Below are 20,805 nucleotides of genomic sequence, written 5' to 3' on the forward strand. Positions count from 1 at the left end.
TTGAATAACAAAGGTGACATGATTGGTACACACAATATTCACAATCTTAAGAGGTATGTATGGTGAAGTATTGTAAGTTCGGGTGTTCTGTGTATGGTAAGAAGAATGTGTGAATTTTCTTTAAATCTTGAGTGACTTTGACAGGCTGTGTAGACTGCTGTACTGAAAAGATTGTGATTTGCTCAGATGTATTGTATATAATCTTCACAAATCAAGGGGAGGTATTTTTAATTGCAACCATTTGCAATCTATAGAAAATATGAAATGAATTAACGGTGAGTGAATTAAGTATAAATACCAAGACAATGGGCGCCACCTGTAAAACAATTACAGGAATATGTATCTATGTAGAGCAATGAGTAACTCCCTCTCCCAAGGCGATGGTCATCAGGCTGACGAAGCTCCAGACTTACCTTACCTGTTTACCCCTGAAATTAGATTTGGGTAGCAAGCCAGGTTCATCCATACTCTACTGATAAAAGATTGTCTGCAACTTTTCTTCCATGACTTTACTCCCAAAATAAATAAAAATAAATAAATTACCTCAATAAGCATCACTTGATGAGACCAACACCTGTTTGCCGTTAACAAACGGCAACTTTACAGACCACTAAAAACCACATACAAATATAAATAATTTGACGAGACCAACTCGTGTTTGCCGCTTACAAGGTCTAATTACAAACATCTATAAACCACCAACATGAAGAAAGAAACATCACTTTACGAGACCAACTCGTGTTTGCCGTTTACAAGGCAAATTACAAACCACTAAAAAACACCCATTTAAAAAAATCACTTAACGAGACGAACTCGTGTTTGCCGCTTATAAAGGCAAATTACAAACGTCTTCAAACGACCATAAAATTATTTTCACTTTTTACATTTATCGTACCTTCAGGTAAGAGTCGCACTACACTCTACTGTTGCAGATCAAAATCGTATTCTGGTAAAGAAAAGTACGACTACTTTCTCTACGTACGGATGCAACCTTCTTTGCGAAGAGCATCCCTAACCTTATTTACACACTTCATCGACGTCTTGAGTCCTTCCTGACTTTAGGCATAGATATCAAGGATAATTAAATAAAAAACCACCTATTCAATACTTTCCACGTTTAATGTGGTTATTATCTACATGATTTTATGTAGACTCATTTGGTCAGGTACATGTTTCACCCATTATTTTGGGCATCTTCAGCCTGTAAACAACCTTTAGGTCAAGGTTTGGGACCTTTTTAACTAATATAAACATACTAATATATACACTATATACAACATATACATTATATACAATATATACAAACATAAGTCAATACAGTAAAGTTTTTTGGTCCTAATCTATTTAATATGGAAAATGTCCAAAACTAAAATGGATCTTCTTTTCGGTGAAGAGGATTGCAAATCGGGGTTTATGTGACCCCTATATCATATTAAGTACTTGACGTATCGTGTCTGGTGACAGGATGTGTCGTCAACAATAAGAGGAGATTTGAACTGATTGTAGGTTGGTCAAGATTGAAAATATAAATTTAAATTGAATGTGTTTTAACTTGGCAGTTCTGGTTAACTTAAAATGTTCAAAACTAAAAATAAAATGAAACGGATCTTCTTTTTTCTTCTTGTGAAGGGGTGATATTAAAACTGGAGCTTGTTTGACCCACGATTTTCATTTTCATGTTCTTGACGTAACTAATATTTAAATGTGTTGTCGTGTGCAAGTGGAGATTCAAAAGCCGATTGTTGTAGGTAGACTGGTCAAAAACGTTGTGAATGAAACTGTTAGCGTCTTGACTTTGGGTCTCATGTAACGTCAAGGAATTGACAAGAGTATGTTTATATTAGTTAAAAAGGTCCCAAACCTTGACCTAAAGGTTGTTTACAGGCTGAAGATGCCCAAAATAATGGGTGAAACATGTACCTGACCAAATGAGTCTACATAAAATCATGTAGATAATAACCACATTAAACGTGGAAAGTATTGAATAGGTGGTTTTTTATTTAATTATCCTTGATATCTATGCCTAACGTCATCTTCAATACGGAACAATAATGAGAGTTGTTACTTGTAATCCTTCCTGACTGCCGCACAGGTTGGTGTAACGCCTCAGGTTTCTGCAACTGAAATTAGATACTCGGCCGACGATTTCTTCGACCAAGAATCAGCTCTGTGCACAACCACACATCCACTACCGAATCTCGATTCTGTACGCATCACCACATCCACTGTACATAATCTCGTAGAAGAATTGTAGTCCAACTATTATACAGAGTTGGAGTTACAAATAAACACTAAAGTAGCGTCTTTGACCTAACAGCCACCAGAAACTCATTAGCATCAGCGCATATAGCCTGCTCACTCCGAAAACGATACTCAAGAACAATACAACATTGCCTAGGACTATGCGCAAAGTAGCTCCTGCGCACCGGTCCGAGTGAGAAACACACAGAATCAGACACAGAAACACAATCAGTATCAGAGTCAGAAACAGCATTAGAATGAATTGCCTCACACGCGTACCTGCTTATATAGGCTTGCTACACGTGGTTATAGCGTCCTGGAAAGTTTATAGATAGCAACGCTCTCACAGGCACTTCTTGACGCTTCACTCAGTCAACCCAACCTCTCTTAAAACAAAGCCCTCGTATTGGCCATCGTGCGTCTGATGTGACATCGAACGTCCACTCACGTACATCCACATTGATCCACTCCAATCTTCAGCCTATACTACCTGCCGTACCGCGTGTTTCCAAGCCACTTTGTTGCAACACATTCAGCCTATACAACCTGCCGTACCGCGTGTTTCCAAGCCACTTTGTTGCAACACATTGATCCACTCCAATCTTCAGCCTATACTACCTGCCATACCGCGTGTTTCCAAGCCACTTTGTTGCAACACATTGATCCACTCCAATCTTCAGCCTATACTACCTGCCGTGTTTCCAAGCCACTTTGTTGCAACACATTGATCCACTCCAATCTTCAGCCTATACTACCTGCCGTACCCCGTGTTTCCAAGCCACTTTGTTGCAACATATTGATTCACTCCAATCTTCAGCCTATACCACCTGCCGTACCGCGTGTTTCCAAGCCACTTTGCTGCAACACATTCAACAGACTTCAACCGTCCTTCCCGATATAGTCGCAGTTTTCCCGGTTGCGCAATCCTTACGGCTAGGCCATATTTACAGACTCTTACCCAAACGGAAATTTATACAGATATAATGATGCACATATGCAATATTCCCTAACTACACATTCTTCTTATAATATTACGTTTTTACATTCTCAATAAACAAAATTACATGATTTTAACATTACAAACTATATACGAAAATTTCCTAACCTAAAAATTCGGGGATTGTACATACGTACTGTTACAACATGCTCAATAGGACTGAGGTCTGGGGATCTGGCGGGCATGCTAAGGTTGTGATGTCGTGGAGAGCTTCTCTGGAGATGCATGCAGCGTGAACCCGGGCACTGTTCTGCTGAAACTTCCCATTAGCAATGTTTGCCATCATAGGGACAACCACTGGATTGAGTACCCTATCAACGTACGGTCGAGCAGTCATAGTGCCCTCAACAAGCACTAATTGTGATTTCACATTAAAACCAATAGCTCCCCAGACCATAATGCTTGTATGTTGGCTCTGTGTGCCTCTCGACAATAAGATCTGGGCGGCCCCTCTCCCCGGTACATCGGCGCACACGATTCCGGCAATCACTGCGGGCAAGACAGAAGTGCGATTCATCACTAAAGACAACCCTATGCTGTTCGTCGACCCACGTCGATCTTTCTCGACAGCAGGCCAGCCTTACACGTCGCTGTTGTGGGGTCAATGGAACACCTTCTGCAGGGACACGGGCTCGTAAGTCAGCTACACGCAGGTGATTACCAACTGTTTGTTGTGTAACATGGGGTGCCACAGCTGCTCGAATTTGCGCTGCTGTTGCATGGGGTTCCATCCGGGCTATGCGAATGATGCGGCAATCCTCTCTCACAGTTGTCTGTCGCACTGGGCCTGTGCCAGGTCTGCGAGTGTGAGTACCTTCATTTGACCACTGCTGCCATACACGTTGTACCGTAGATGCCTGTCGGCCAATACGTGCAGCGACAGTCCTTAGCGATAATCCAGCCTTGCACAGCCCAGTTATCCGAGCCCTCTCAAACGGCGACAGTTGTTGATAGCGTGGTCTTCTCTGTCGTCGAGGCATGTTTGACGGGGATACTTCACTGCACAGACCGCAAGTCAACTACGCTACACCAGAGTCCGTATACTGGAGTTGATTCCTCCGCGACCAATCACGTGGGGAGACCTGTAGCAACAATCCAATGGGTCTGAAACTTTGATCGTTCACATACCTACATGTCATCGTTCCATATCTTTAAAATCAACACAAACGACCAATGCCTTCATGGTGTTGCAATTTCCATTTTTTAAAGTGTATCTTTGATTTAAGGTTCATCCATTTCTTCCTATATAAAACATTTTACAGTCCTCACAAGTGAACCTATATACTCCCAAATTTGTATATATGTCTTTTTTATTAATGATATGTGCATTATATATAATTATGTTCTGATATTTTATTTCTAGTTTTAAATGCTGTTTTGCGATGAAATTTCTTAAGTATATTTGCGAGGAGCTGGAATGCAAAGTCAAAAATGCAGCTTATTTTCTTCTTTCGTTTCACCCTCTTTGGGGTACGTTGAATCAACCACTTCTTTGTGCATTGTTCTTTCCTTCTTCTTTTTGCTACCTGTCTTAATATCGCTGGCCGGAACCTGTGTATCAGCTCTCTCAGTTCAAATACTTATACGAACAGGACATTGAGGTCTTTGAGAACTTAGGAAAAGGAAGTTTGCTGGATGTTACGGAGTGTTGCCATATGAACCTGGAACCGTATTTTAATCCAAACCTTAATTTAAATGAGATTTCCGAAATATTCTATTTGATTTCCTTATTACGTTTTTAAAAAACGTACATATCCCGGCAAATAGTTTGGTGTTTCATATTATGCGTAAGAGCTTTGCTAGTTGCTTCTTACGACCACGCCCTCCAGAGCTCCAACAAATTGCCATTCCTCAGTTGCTCCTCCCACTTCTCCTCTTCAGTTCCGTCCAACCTTGAGCACAACACTGCTTGCTGTGCTTCATTGCACTTTGCATGGCCGGCAATCTTTTGAGGTGAGTCACGTAAAAGGCATTACGTTATAAGACGTAATTTTATATCTTGCCTCTTCAGTGAAGTGATAGTTTATTACATTCTATTATTACAGGTCCACATTGAACTGGGAACGTTGTCCTTAATAACATCTCAAAGGGCTTATGACTCGTTTCCACCTCACTAGGATTGCTCCATTAAAGGGACACTGTAGTTTTTAGTGAATCATTTCTACTATGATTCTACGTCAAATTTTAAGAAGCGCAATAAATTAAGCACAAAGTTACTTCAAGACTATTTTATTTTTATGTTTTTGTTCTTTTAAATCCATGTTATTTCATAAGCGAGGAAACCGGTTTGCATATGTTTTTATCAGTTTATGGCTTAAGACTCACAAGTCTTGGACTTGTAGAAAATATAGTAAAATTTTAACACAGTTTCAAGTTGTTAATATGGTTTTAAATTGTGATCAATTTGAAGTAGATAAACTTATATGATCGTTGATTTTTCCACAAACTTATATCAGCTGATGAAGACGCAGTGGGGCATCGAAACTAGTTCTGATTGAAATATATGTTGTAATTACCCAAATTATAATAAATGTTGTAATCTTGGTTCAGTACGGACAAACAGTGAAGTTTATTCATTTAATTGACCGTCATGTCTTGATGGGTTGCAGCTAATTATTTCATGTGGTATTTATTCAGTGAAAAAATTATATTGATGGTAACGAAATTCAGAATTATGCATAGATTATTTCCACTTCTTATTTTTGTTGCTGTATTTTGTCAGTGATAAAATTACAATGACAATTTTACAAATTCTATTATACTGGTAAATTTATTCAGTGACACTTGTGCTTTTTTTGCAGTAACAAATTCTCACAAAATAATAAAACGTTCCTGGAGCCCATCAGTGCAGAAATTCAGCGAAACCTGAAATATATTATTATTTATAAGTTTCATTTTCCGTATTGATTGGATGCACTATACAGACAAATGTGTTCCACCTATCAATACTTTATTATTTATTATAAGCAGATTTTCGCCACTACCAGTTTCGGCAATCATCAGCTGGTATATTACAATATTGTAGCCATTAGACATATGTTAGATGATTCGGATGTCTAATGGGGTATATTGTAGTAATGTTTCGTCTCTGTGGGTTTAAAATAGTATATGATCAATGTGGCTTATTGAGTATATGTTCTTCTTGTACATGAATACTTTTTGGCAGTATTTACATCAAATTACCCTTCTCCCACAACCGTAAAACATCGCTGTTCGTGAAGGGTTAAAGACTGGTTTTCCAAGTCTTCTGACACATGTTTCTGTTTCCATATGCATTTTAGCAATCTGTACACAGATTGTAGTCCATCATATCCACACTAATTTCATCCATCCCTGGTGTTTTCCCCATTTTCATTTTACAGACCACTGATTCCTCCTCCGACAGTGTTATATCATTTTCTACCATTGAGTCATCGCACCGTATTTCTACCATCTCCTCGGCACAATTTCTCACATTCAGCAGTTTATCAAAATACTCTTTCGATCTTCTCTTTATGTGTTCCCCCACCGGGCGAGTTGGCCGTGTGGTTAGGAGCGTGCAGCTGTGAACTCGCATCCAGGAGATAGTGGATTCAAACTCCACTGAAGATGGTTTTCCGTGGTTTCCCGTTTTCACGCCAGTTAAATGCTGGGGCTGTACCTTAATTAAGGCCACGGCCGCTTCCTTCCCATTCCTAGGCCTTTCCTGTTCCATCGTCACCATAAGACCTATCTGTGTCTGTGCGACGTAAAGCAACTAGCAAAAAAAAAAATTTATGTGTTTCTGTGTCATTACCTTTGTATAAACTATTTTCTTTCCTAATACTTCATGTATGCCCAACCCTAGAGAAAGGGGACAGGATTCTTTTAGTGTCAGCTGCATCTAAGTCCATCCTTAGTGTAAATTCTTCCAACTTTTCTTCTCTTACCAATTCCTTACATTTCCTATATTATCAAGGTACTTCATTTTGCTTTCTTCTTTTTTTAAATTTCTATTACATTCTTGCCATGCTTTCTTCTTTTCTTTCACTGCTTCACTATCCTGTTGCTGATATATCCACATAACTCCTGCCGGCCCGCTCCACTTTTCACCTCTCGCCCACCACTTCCTTTCCTCATTCTCTTTTTTCCCTTCCCCTTTCCCCATAAAATCCAGCACTTTTTCCTGCCAGGGACCTTGGCAAGAGTTCCCCTAGCACCCAAGGAAGAGCGCATCGCTTGCAGCAGGGTACACCCTTCTGCTCCCAGGTGTAACTTTAGGCTGCTTCTCAGACATTGGGACTGGGGTCCTCTTCCGCCATCTAAACTTTTCACCACCTTTCTGGTGAATTTGTGTCACAAAGCCTTTTCTTTGGATGCCAGACAGTTGCAAAGTGAGGACGATGATGGGTTCTGTCACCCCAAAACAGGCAACATTAATTAAAAGAACACATTTAAATCAATAATAATCATAATAATAATCATAATAATAATAATAATAATAAGGATAAAGGGAAATATACCAAATGACAAGACAACAGGTATTACCATAGCAAGTTTCGGAAACACACGTTGCTAGATACAAAAAACAAACAGGATAACCAACATGACAACTAGTGAAAGATGTAGGAAAACGGGCTGGGATGCGTAAGAGAATGGAGTATTACTTTCCTTTGTAGGGAAAGAAACGTTAATGCAGTTACCCTTCAGTCCACATTTACTGACAAATTAAAAGAAAGCTTAACATGAGAACAGAACAATAGCGAATTAAAACAAAGATAACATTGGCAATAAAGGTTTAACAAAGAATAATGTAAATGAACCACGAGGTTCGTATCCATGACTTTCAGAAAACACAAATTTAACATTACACGAATCGGAGCTGCTGCACGTCAGTTACTACCTTACTTTTCTTTAAAGGCGTATTTAACCTGAAAACACAAAACTCTTCACACAAGTGACCAGCGGCACCCTAATTACAGACGGTAATCTTTTAAGGTTACGCTGAAGAAAACGAAATCAACTTTACAATTTGATTTACAGGGAAAATGAAGGAAACAAGAATTTAAAACTTAATGCAAAGACCTTTGGAATGGCTGCCTTTCCTAAAACGCTTCTGCGAAAGACTCATAGCACCAACTCGTGTGCATTAAATCAGAACAGATTTACGGGAGGCAATCCCGGAGGAAAATTAGTTTTACATGTAAACAACCAAATATGTTAATTAAAAGAAAAGGGAATTGCCTCCAAAATCAAAAGGATGTGCCTAGCTGTAAAGCTAATGCATTACAAAGAAAGGTGGCGAATGCCAAGGTCTAAGGTAAACTCCATGTCCAAAAGAAATCTACATTTGAATTTAAAGTTCGAGAGGAGGAAACATGCTTACCCTGAGGTGGCTGGAGCCCGCTGCCAGGACGAGATCCGAAGTGCGTCCAGCTGCTAGGCCGTTCAAAAACCAAAGATGTGGACAAGAGCCCTGCTCCCACCAAGGAGCCAATGGCCGGAAATTGAGAAACGCGCAAAAAGCCAATCAGGGAAGCTCACTACAATTCAGACATAAATTTCACCAATAGGCGAGGTTGTTATTCTGACCTATCAGAAGGCTGTTTGAGCAACATCTTTCTGATGAGCCAGCAAAGGACAGGAAACGACAAGAAAAATGCTCCTAGAAATGCCACGTGTCCACACACCCTGTCACAAAAGTTAGGTTCTGCACACGGTTTCACCTTATTACAAAATACAGTTTGTTCAGTATCAAACAAACATAAGTTGAAATAAAATTTTACATTTTTCCTAGATCGAAACTTCTTCATAATAATGTCTCTGAATTAAGTCCTCTCAGGCATTGCTTTTCGTAAAATCTGAAAATGACGTAAGTAGCTCTTTAAGAGGACGTCAGATGCTAATCTATGTTGAAGGTGAAGCAGTAATATTTTTGTTTTAGGTACAAGAACTACATGGTAGCCATGGTGAACAAGTCCCTCCTGCCTGTTAGACTTCGCATGCCGTTGCTGGGTGAGGTGGTATTTCTGACAAGAGGACTCAAGTACAACATAGAATTACTTCTTTTTTGTAAGTATATAAGGCACTGATTACACGTACCTGTCGTTGTTGGTCCATGAAGTACATGTGGTGTTTCCTCAGGGGGACCGTGGGCACCCTTCGAGAACTGGCGACTTAAAGAAGACTACAAGAAGGTTTCGAAACGCCAGGAGTTAGCCCAGTACTTGTCCAAGCGTATCTTATGGGTTGGGATAGCAAACTTCGTGTTGTGTCCTGTCATCCTTCTCTGGCAGATTTTGTACTCCTTCTTCAATTATGCTGAGGTGAGTTCAGTTGTCTTAAGTTGTCTGAAGTCCTTTAAGGTTGTATTCAAGAACAAAGTCTACTTTGTAGCCACCTAAGTCACCATACTCGAGACTTTGCAGTAAGTAGACTTTACTTCAAAGTCACCAATGACCCGTACTTTGACCTCACAAAGTTGACTGCAGAGGATAATACAATGGCGCACGTTCTAAACATAATCCAGTTTGTAGAAGATTTTGAATATGTCCAGGAGATTATCTAAGTGCCACATATTCTTCATTGAGTTATACAATTGATTATTTTAACCATGATAGTTCAATTTTGTCCGTATTGACTTGCATTCAATATATGAAAACACTTCTCTGCCTTGTCAGTACTTCACATTTTATTATATTATCTCCCTTACATGTTTCGAGAGCAAAACATCAAACAAAAATCCTTGGACTTGACACATTTGCACAATACAGTATGTTAACCTGCATGTTTAAAACCTTGCTGTGTTGAAGGTTCAATGGGAGAACACTAGCTATAAGAATCCTTCCAAAAATATCAGTTTTTAAACTACAAGTCCCTCCTGACAAGAGAATTACTGTGTTTTGTTTTAGGTACAAGAACTACATGGCGAACAAGTCCCTCCTGGCTGTTAGACTTCACATGCATCGTTAAAACATCCCTTTTATGTCTAAAATTTTCACTTATCGTTACTATGTCCTTTAGTAAAAACTTTAATCAATTTCAAATCACAAAATGAATAAAACCTCTTAAGTTATTTATTTATTTACATAGTTTACGCCCACATTGGAGCACTTAAATCAAACCCAAATACATTTACGTTAACAAAGAATTAACTGAAGATTTAGCTTGCATCATCTTCTTCCTTTCCCAAAACTTCTTCATTCTTGCTGACCTGGCTGCCCTTTCTTCATCAGATATGACATATTATTTATTATATACTAAAATTTGAATCACTCTCTGCTCCGTTCTTGAAAACTTCTCCTTTCCTTAAATCCCTATTTACATCTTAAAAAGAAAACACATTATATTTAAATTTCTTAATCTGTAATTCAAAGATGTTATTTGTATACTTTATTCCAAAAAATTGTTAGTTGACTTACTGCTAAAGTTCTAAGACTTATTCGACACTATAAAGTGTCAAATCCACTATGTTTTTGTGACTTTTTTAAAATTTCTATGGACTATTTGATACATTGTGCAACTCGCGCTTTTGGCTGATGATGACCCTGATAATGGGTCAAAACTAGTACCTAATGTTTCTTCTGTAAAGTAACCTACTTTACTTGAATTTGTATTGAAAAGGTGGAACTATTGTACTTTTAATTTTAATTGTAATCACAGTTCAATACAGACCATTCACAATGAAATCTATATGTCTTAAAGTTAGACTCTGTAAATTATCCACTCAAATTCATGTTCTTGAATATGACCCTTAGTAGAAGGTAGTGTTGGTGAGGTGAATGCCACCTTCAAAAATAAATTCGCCAAGGCAAATGCTCAAATGGAAAGGAGGCTTACGGAGTCCTTCACTTAAATTGACACAGGAATTGAAAGTAAGTTTGCTGAGACAAACAATAACTTAGAACGTCAACTAGTGTTACGGTTGAGCTGAGATTAATACTGTAATCATGCAATGTTGAAACACTTAAACTCAAGTAACTATCTTGAAGGTGCTCATTCTCAGAAACTGACTGACTTGGTAATCTGCCTTCAAATTCAGCTTTAACACTTGTTTGGAGTCTAAGACATTTCTTAAACAATTTTGGAATGCAGAAACACATCTTGTAAAAATGAAATTATATTCCAAAAAAATACAACACGTCACTAAATTTGTCTAGTATTCAGACTATTTCATTTCACAACTGAAGATAATACAATTCCTTGATCTGCCGTTGAGGGGATGGTCTACTCGAGTATCGCCCGAGGATGTTGAGGTCACAACCCCAGGTAAGTACTTATTAGTGAAGAAAGACTCCCATGAAAAAATGAAGCCAAAGATTGAACTGCTGAGTGAGGTTAATGAAAATTGATCATCATGCTAACCTGATTAAGAATGCTGTAAGTCAAGGAGTAGCGACTGAAGTGCCTATTGAACATACAAGCCCAACATGGCAGTGCCATCTGAAAACAACCAGTGTATACTTTTTTCGGAAGTAGTGATTGGCAAAACTGAAAAGTGCTACAAGTTCACAGTTAAGCCTAAAGGAAACCAGTAAGTCGACTTGGTCAAACAACTATTAAATTCAGAAGTAAATTCTACAGAAAGTAAAGAAGCAGGAGACGTGAAGCAAAATGAATTATAATTATTAACCACAACATGGGGGAGCAATTAAAAGTTAATGTATACAATTTACTGTACATGACATAACCACTGAAAAAGCTGAAGCTACAATATTAGCTCAAAATCCAGAGCTCAGTGTTTATTTTCAAGACAAATAGTGGTTGAAGTAGGATCTGAAAGTAGGAAAGTTTTGTTGAAGACCAAATTGAGTATAGGCTGGTTGATATGTAGTGTAGAAGATTACATAGTCGCTAGCACATGTTTTAAATGTTGCAGGTACAATCACAGGTATAAGAATGGCAGAGGAAAGGAAACTTGCCCCGTGTGTGCTGGTAATCATATGCTACGGGAGTGCACTGCATCTGACTGTATATAAATGCATAAATTGTATTACGTATGTCTGAAAGTCATTCGTCACTTGACAAGAACTGTCCAAGTCAGCATGCAGTTTTAGAAAAATACATTCATAACACTGATTATTAAATGGAATGTCAAACCGATTATAGTGAGAGGCAAAAGAATACATGTTAAAAACAGAGAATCACTTTGGTCAATCAAGTGCACTCGCGGGTGGCGACTACGGGTCTGATCATTCAAGAACCCTATGTAATGAGAGAGAGAATCCGTTCTCCAATGATGGTGACCATTCGGATCCGGAATACAGTTACAATTTCAATGGAGTTTAAAAATTCCAAAAATTGAAAATTTAATCAATAATGCTGTTATCTTCTTTTCTCCAGGTTTGTCACGTTCTCAGAGAGTCCCTCAGTATCTGTATTACAACTAGCAGAATGGAACTTTCAAATTTTGTAGGTAGGTCGATGTCTAAATAGCAGGCCTCTGACAATCCACCAATAGAGAGGTATTTTATACTTAGATGACAGGTAAGGCAAGCATGGAACATAAATAGCTTGCTTTTCCAGGTCCACATCCGGAGTCTGATTAAGGTCTCTTTCAAAGCGAATGGTGGTATCTAAGACCATTCCTTCTTTCTGTTGATGGGTATGGTGTGAGCTTCATCGGTAGAAATGCAGTGAACCTCCCACCTACGCGTTTCAAGCCTTGAGCAATCGACGTTCTTACGCGGTGGTGACGATGGTTGCGCATTAGCTCAGTCATAAATAATACATTAGATGCTCTACTTATTAGACACTTATCAGATGAGGACAATGTTTTTGTAGAAATAGCTTATGAGAAAGTAAGGTTCTACATAGTTAGTATGTATTACTCAACAGCTAGATAAGGAATTTATCATACTTCAAAAGGACTGTTGACAGCCTGGCAGACTAACAAACTCAAGAGTCAATATCTGATGAGGAAACAGCTTCATATAATGAATGAAGAATCCAGCCTGTGCACTTCCCAAAGCAGAAGAGGATCTAGCAATGTCTGCATACTGCCTTAACAGATAAAATAACAATATCATCGGCAAATCTCAAGGTTTTGATTTCCTCTCCTTGGATTGTGATTCCCTTTCCAAATTTCTCTTCGATTTCCTTTACTGCCTGTTCTATGTAAACATTGAAAAGGAGAGGGGACAAACTGCTGCCTTGCCTCACTCCTTTCTGGATTGCTGCTTGTTTTTCAAAGCCCTCGATTCTTATCACTGCAGACTGATTTTTATACAGATTGTGGATAATTCTTCGTTCTCGGTATCTGGTCCCTATCATCTTTAGAATCATAAATAGCTTGGTCCAATCAACATTATCGAATGCCTTTTCTAGATCTACGAATGCCATGTACGTGGGCTTGTCCTTCTTGATTCGATCCTCTAAGATCAGGCGTAAAGTCAGGATTGCTTCACGTGTTCCTACATTTCTTGTGAAGCCAAACTGATCTTCTCCCAACTCAGCTTCAACTTGTTTTTCCATTCTTCTGTAAATAATAGGTGTTAAAATTTGGCAGGCATGAGATACTAAACCTGACTCATACATCTTGCACACTAAATGAAATAACCTTGCCATGCTGGTTTCTCCTAGGGCAGTCAGTAATTCAGAGGGAATGTCATCAATTCCCGATGCCTTGTTCCTATTTATTTCATTCACAGCTCTGTCAAACTCTGACCTCAAAATTGGGTCTGCCATTTCATCAGCATTAACAGCCTCTTCATGTTCCAGAACCAAATTATCTACATCTTTACCTTCATACAACTGTTGGATATGTTCCTGCCATCTTTCTGCTTTGTCTTCTTTCCCTAGAAGTGGCTTTCCATCTGAGCTCTTAATATTCATACACCTAGATTTCTTTTCTCCAAAGGTTTCCTTGATTTTCCTGTATGCAGCATCTACCTTTCCCAGGACCATACAGTCTTCGACATCCTTCCACTTCTCCTTCAGCCATTCTTCCTTAGCTACCTTGCACTTTTTACCCACTTGATTCTTTAATCGCCTGTATTCTTTTCTGCCCTCTTCATTTCTATCATTCTTGTATTTTCTTCGTTCATCAATCAGGTCTAGTATTTCCTGAGTTATCCACTGATTCTTAGTTGATCTTTTCTTCCTTCCTTCCTAACATTTCTTCAGCAGCCCTACTGACTTTTTTTTCATGACTCTCCACTCTTCTTCTATAATGTTTCCTTCAGCCTTTTCATTTAGTCCTTGTGCAACATGTTCCTTGAAGCAATCCCTCACACTCTTTTCTTTCAACTTGTCTAGATCCCATCTTTTTGCATTCTTTCCTTTCTTCAAATTCTTCAGCTTCAGATGGCATTTCATGACCAACAAGTTGTGGTCAGAGTCCACGTCTGCTCCTGGGAAAGTTTTGCAATCAAACACCTGGTTTCTGAATCTCTGCCTAATCATAATGAAGTCTATTTGATACCTTCCAGTGTCTCCAGGTCTCGTCCACGTATACAGCCGTCGTTTGTGGTGTTTGAACCAAGTATTGGCAAGGACTAAATTATGATCAGTGCAGAATTCAACCAGCCGACTTCCTCTTTCGTTCCTTTGTCCCAATCCAAATTCTCCTACTGTACTACCTTCTCTTCCTTGGCCTACTACTGCATTCCAGTCTCCCATCACAATTAGATTCTCGTCACCTTTTACATATTGTATTAAATCTTCTATCTCCTCATATATTCTTTCTATTTCTTCATCATCCGCTGAACTAGTAGGCATATAGACCTGCACTATTGTGGTGGGCATTAGTTTGGTGCCTATCTTGACGACAATAATTCTTTCACTATGCTGGTCATAGTAGCTTACCCGCTGCCCTATTTTCTTATTCATTATTAAACCATTTCCTGCATTTCCCCTGTTTGATTTTGTGTTGATAATTCGGTAGTCAGCAGACCAAAAATCTTGTTCTTCCTGCCATCGTACTTCAGTTACAAAACTACATCTAACTTTAGCCTATCCATCTCCCTTTTCAGATTCTCTAACCTACCACAATGATTCAAACTTCTAACATTCCACGCTCCAACTCGCAGAATGTCAGTATCCATCTTCCTGATGATCGCCCCCTCTCGTGTAGTCCCCACCCGGAGATCCGAATGGGGGGCTAGTTTACCTCCGGAATATTTTACCCGGGAGGAAGCCATCATCAGTACATCATTCATACAAAGAGAGCTGCATGTCCTCGGGAGGTGGTTACGGCTGTAGTTTCCCGTTGCTTTCAGCCATGCAGCAGTATCAACACAGCTAAGCCATGTTGAGTATTATTACAAGGCCGTATCAGTCAATCATCTAGACTGCCGCCCTTGCAACTACCGAAAGGCTGCTACCCCCCTTTCGATGAACCATTCGTTAGTCAGGTCTCTCAACAGATACCCATCCGATATGGTTGCACCTCGGCTCGGCTATCTGCATCATTGGGACACGCAAGCCTCCCCACCGCGGCAAGGTCACATGGTTCGCAGAGGAGGAAATAATACCTATAGTGTAATAAAACCAGGTAAAGAAAGTAGCAAAGAAGTATCTAAATTAAGTTTAATAAATATAGGAGGAAAGGTACTTGAGAAAATTATCATTAAAAGAATAATGCATCATTTCTATACTAACAATCTTATGAATTGCAACCAATATTGATGTTGTGATGTTGGCTAAGGAATTTATTGAAGAAGTTTTAAAAGCAGGTCAGATAGTGGTGCTTGTTAGCCTTGATGTTGGCTTGGTGGCTGAATATTCTAAAAGCTTTAAGAGACATATGATGTCCAAGAAAATTTTACAATCTGACAAGGATTTACGACCGTTAATGGTGAAGTCTTCGAGACAAATATAACTAAGGGCTGCCCACAAGGATCAAGCTGTGGACCAGGATTTTGGAATATACAGTACGACTCATTGCTTAAGCTTGAATTTACAAAAAGTACATTAGCAGTAGCATTTGTAGATGATTTAATATTAGCCATCAAAGAGGAAACTGTTAAAGAAACTGCATGCTATACAAACATGGAAATGAATAAAATAGCAACATGGGCTAAAAATTGTCCTGGAGGTATACCCGCTCCATGCATTTAAATTAAGCGCATTTAGAACGCCATCTATAACTGGAACAATGAAGCTCATTTCGGAAGAAGTTTGATCATTCATCAACAGATGTCTCTTCTATCAACTTATGTGTGCCCTCTGCTGAGAGGAGGGACACTTAATTTTCAAGAAAATTTTTGTAAACATTGGTTTCCTAAACTGTGTTGTTTCTAGATTGTTTTTGGTGTTCTAATGTTATCAGCACTTCTATCTCTTCCTGCCAGCTTAATATTGTAGCCAATAGAAAATTTCGTACATTTATTTAAGTAACCAATCAGGGTTCTTGATATTTATTTCATTGTCCAATGGAAATTGGGGTGTGTCAGGGCTTCGGCCCAGAGAAGTGTGGAATCTTCCTCTCCGCTATAAGAGCTGGGACCTTTCGATCGCTCCAGTCCAGCAGTAGTGTGTGTTAGTAGAGGAAGTTCCACCTGCTCAGGGTAATGGCAGACAGAAAGTTAAGTCAAAGTGAATTCTTTTTTAATGTAATCTGGCCATGAAAATTCTACATCTGGTTTAACTTAGGGAATAAAGAGTGGGTACCTAGTCACCTTTGTTAGGGCCACCAGGTATTTCAGAGGAGTGCGAGGGTTTCTCTTTTAACTAAGGCCTGTTACCCCTGTTAAAGTTAACTTCCATTATTCATTTTCTTTTATCAAACCGTTGAGCAGGTATGCAGTAGTGCTCTAGTTGTAACTGGGGAGCTTAACGGTACCTGACTATTTGTTATTGCTTAGCAAAGTGTAAAAACTGAAAAGAAAAGAAAAAGCAATGTAGGAAAGAAATAAATTCAGTATTTTAAAGTTTCAAATTACTTTTCTCTATCCACCCATTCATGCCCGCACCTTCTTTCATCTCTGCGTTTCACAGAATCCCTGAATCAGAAATAATAAAATTCATTTCATTGAAGAGAAATCACAGAATATGCTTATTACAAGGAAAAAGCGATGAAGACAAAAAGATATAAACATCTACCTCAGTAATAGTACCTTGAATCAGGTTCTAGGATGAAATATCTGGGGATAATATTTGACCACAAGCTTAACTTTAAGCACCATGCAGCTGAGAAGTGTACAAAATTAATTTACTCATTGTCAAAGTGAAAATATGTTCAGACAAATTTGTCTTTAATCAGAGCCATGCTGGCCGTCATACCTACCAGATCTGCTCGAAGACTTTTGTCAATTTCAGTATTACTTTTGATCTCCATCTGAGGCTCGTTTGATTGTTGAGAGCAATACAAAGGCACTACCACTGGCTTGCTAGGCCTACCATGGATCTTCGTGTCAATACTTTATTATGCACTAGATTGTCAGTGCCTGACACGCATTTCCCAATCTCGGTTAAGTCTGTGGTTTACCAGCCAATACGTGGGAGGCTGGGCGATGGGGTCGCCACATCCCTACGCCAAAATTAAAGCATCCACAAGATAAGACAGTGTGATGCAACAGTACATAAATGATAAAACAAACATGGAGAAATATGTTAACTTTACTTGTATTTCATTATTGGCCTTGTTTTGTATCGTCATTTTCCAATGTTTTAAATTCAGTAAATGTAGCGTTCAATTGGGATCACCGTTTATTTCGTTTTCCCAGCAACGCACTACCTTTTTACGGACCTGATGGCGTTCCCAACTGCTACCCATTTCCTTTCTCATAGTTGTCATGTTGGTTAAACTGTTATCTATATCTCTATGTTGTTTTAGGAGTGTTAATGTGGTGTGTATGTTTCCTTTACTTTGGGCGATGAAAATTTATTATGTTTAAAATTGTCTTGTTCCTTGTTGTGCAATCCATAGCAGTTACAAAACTGAAACCAAGAGAAGGTATTGCTAAATTTACATATAAATTACCATTTTTTGAACAAAAAAAAATGGAATTGCCTCCAACAAAAAAAGGTGTTAAATGACTAGTTGAATATTAAGTCATTTCAACGAATGAATTTGTGACATGTATATGGGAATCCATAACTTTTGGACATGTTTGTGTACGGGGATTTTATTTCCATCTAATCATCCATTGTTTGAAATGGTTGTCTATTCGTGTGGTCTACAATGCAAATTTTTTTAAATCTGTACTCTGCAATTATTACATCAATTGCTGCATATTCCCATTCGTTCAATGAGCGAATCGATAATGGCACGTATGCGCATGACTCATTTCTGATCTGTGAGTTCCGGCACGATGGTGACTTGTCCCCTGGTGTGCTACAAGATGGTTGTACAGTCGCGTGTGCTTAGTTAACTTTAGATTCGTATATTAGAAAAAATTTATGATGTGAGTGTTAACCATTACCTGCGTGTATCGTAAGTTTGTGCCATTGGATATTCTACTACAAAGATGTACAAACTGGTAACTCTTACTATTTTGGAAGCGGTTCCAAGGCCATGGATTGTTTGAAGTAAAAGACTTTTCGTGAATTCAACTAAAAAGGGATCGTTCATCATGTGACCTCACTAAAATTTTTCCTACATATTAATGGACATTTTCAGCAACCGTTTATTTATTTAATTGAACTTGCGCAGGTGAAATTTTCTTAAAAAGGACAAAATCGTGTCATCAAGATTTGTAAAATGTAACTAGCTCTGAATGTTAGACCATTGTCTTAAAATTTTAGGATCTAATGGTAATTAAATATTGAGGTAATTTGGAATCCCTATATATGTGCCTATGAGGCTGTGTGTTGGTCTATTTATTTAAATTTATTTAGGTTATCGTTTGCGCTGGACTTTCTGCTAATTTTTTGGGGGGTATTATTATTATTATTATTATTATTATTATTATTATTATTATTATTATTATTATTATTAATTTTTGGGTCGGTTTCATCATCATCATCATCATCATCATTTCCCTTTATCCAACTATAGCCAGGTAGGGGCTAATATGGCTCCTCTCCACTTTCTTCGGTCTTTCCGCCACTCCTCCTCCACCAACACTGTGTCCCAGTCCAGGTTTCTTTCTATAATACTGCGTTGGATGGTATCCTTCCATCTCAATCATGGTCATCCACGGCCTCTCCTTCCTTGGATTTGCGTTCCCATCACCTTTTTTGGCATTCTTTCGTCACTCATTCGCTTTATGTGCCCAAACCATCTTAGTCGGCTCTTCTCTATTCTATATTAATTTTTTCCACTCCAATTTCTTCCCAGATTTTCTCATTCCTTATTTTGTCTCTTCTACTCTTCTGTATCGTACATCTCCAGAATTTCATTTCGGCTGCCTGTATTCGACTCTCATCCTTCTTTGTCATTGTCCAAATTTCTCCTCCGTAAGTTATTATGGGTACATCTTGTACATAGTTTCCTTTGCTTCCATTGGCACATCTTTGTCCCATAACATGTCTCTTACACTATGATAGAAACAACTTCCAGCTTGAATCCTCTTACTAATCTCAGCATCCAGTCGAGCATTCTCCATTAATTCACTCCCCAGGTATTTAAACGTTTCCACTACTTCCAAGGGCTTGTCTGCAAGTCTAATCTGACCTTTCCCTTCTTTCTCCCCTCTAGTCATAACAAGAGTTTTACTCTTTTCTACACTTATTTTCAATCCACATTCTTTGATCTTCCCATTCACCACATTCAACTGTTCTTGAACCTTCCTGTCGTCTTCTCCCCAAATTTAAAGATAAAAATTTCATTGTTCCGTATTGAAAAGTATCAGAGTTAAATTGAAATAATAAATATGGTAGTTCAACCTATTCAATACAAGTAAATAAGAGATGTTGAGATTACATTCTTATTTAATTAAAAGTGGAAATGGTACCGGTTTCGACCCCAGTCTGGGTCATCATCAGCCGATTATAACTCGAAAAACAATGCATAAGTAAGAAAGAAGTTAACGGTCAAGTCCACACAATATCAGCTGAAGAGGTGATATAAAAATGACGGGGGTAGGCACTGTAAAATTCAGGCGAAGTGGAATGTAAGTCACTTAAAAGAAGTAATGCGTAATCTTCCGAGCATCAGCATGGCACACGCAATGTTTGGCACTGTCTCACCATGTTCACGAAAGGCAGAGAACAGTTAAATGAGCCAGACTGCATACACCGTCAGGCACAAAGTCACAACACAATCCAAATATGAAGATCTAAAGTCATAAAGAAGCTGAAGACGAGCAGCTCAACCGAAGTAACTTGCAAGCTCCAGAAGATCGGCGCGGTGTTTACAACGTCAAGTGCTGTAGTTTAATACTCTGGCGGAGATTGAAGGATAGATTAATGATCAAGTATTTGCTTAGTTCATGAAAATGTACCTATATGTATACTTATAATACGATTCAATATAATTGAATGCGTAATTCTGATCTTGAAGATTTTTAGAACAGTTGACATGAAAAAACAATAGTGAATAGAAAAAATGGTAAAAAGCGCAATACCGGAAACAAATGAAAACGTGTATTCACAGTACGCTATTTCTTGAATATTAAAAAATTCAGGTTGTGATTGAAGTAGTCAAAGTTGGCAGACGCAAGGCATGAGTGGTTTGTTTTTGTTTTTTGGATGAAAAGAAAGATAGGATAAATTAATAAAGAAAG

At 38.5% G+C, this 20,805-nt stretch overlaps 1 protein-coding gene across 2 annotated transcripts in view; it reads left to right on the plus strand.

The window, feature by feature from the left end:
- Atg9 (autophagy-related protein 9) overlaps positions 1-20,805 on the plus strand; it is a 702,067-nt gene that overhangs the window by 282,558 nt on the left and 398,704 nt on the right. For both annotated transcript variants that reach the window (XM_067149655.2, XM_067149654.2), the window contains exons 6-7: positions 9,141-9,268; positions 9,341-9,522. In XM_067149655.2, coding sequence (XP_067005756.1) covers positions 9,141-9,268; positions 9,341-9,522 — 310 coding nt within the window. The remainder of the gene's footprint in view (positions 1-9,140; positions 9,269-9,340; positions 9,523-20,805) is intronic.

Source organism: Anabrus simplex, chromosome 6, assembly GCF_040414725.1.
Source record: "Anabrus simplex isolate iqAnaSimp1 chromosome 6, ASM4041472v1, whole genome shotgun sequence".
NCBI lineage: Eukaryota > Metazoa > Arthropoda > Insecta > Orthoptera > Tettigoniidae > Anabrus > Anabrus simplex.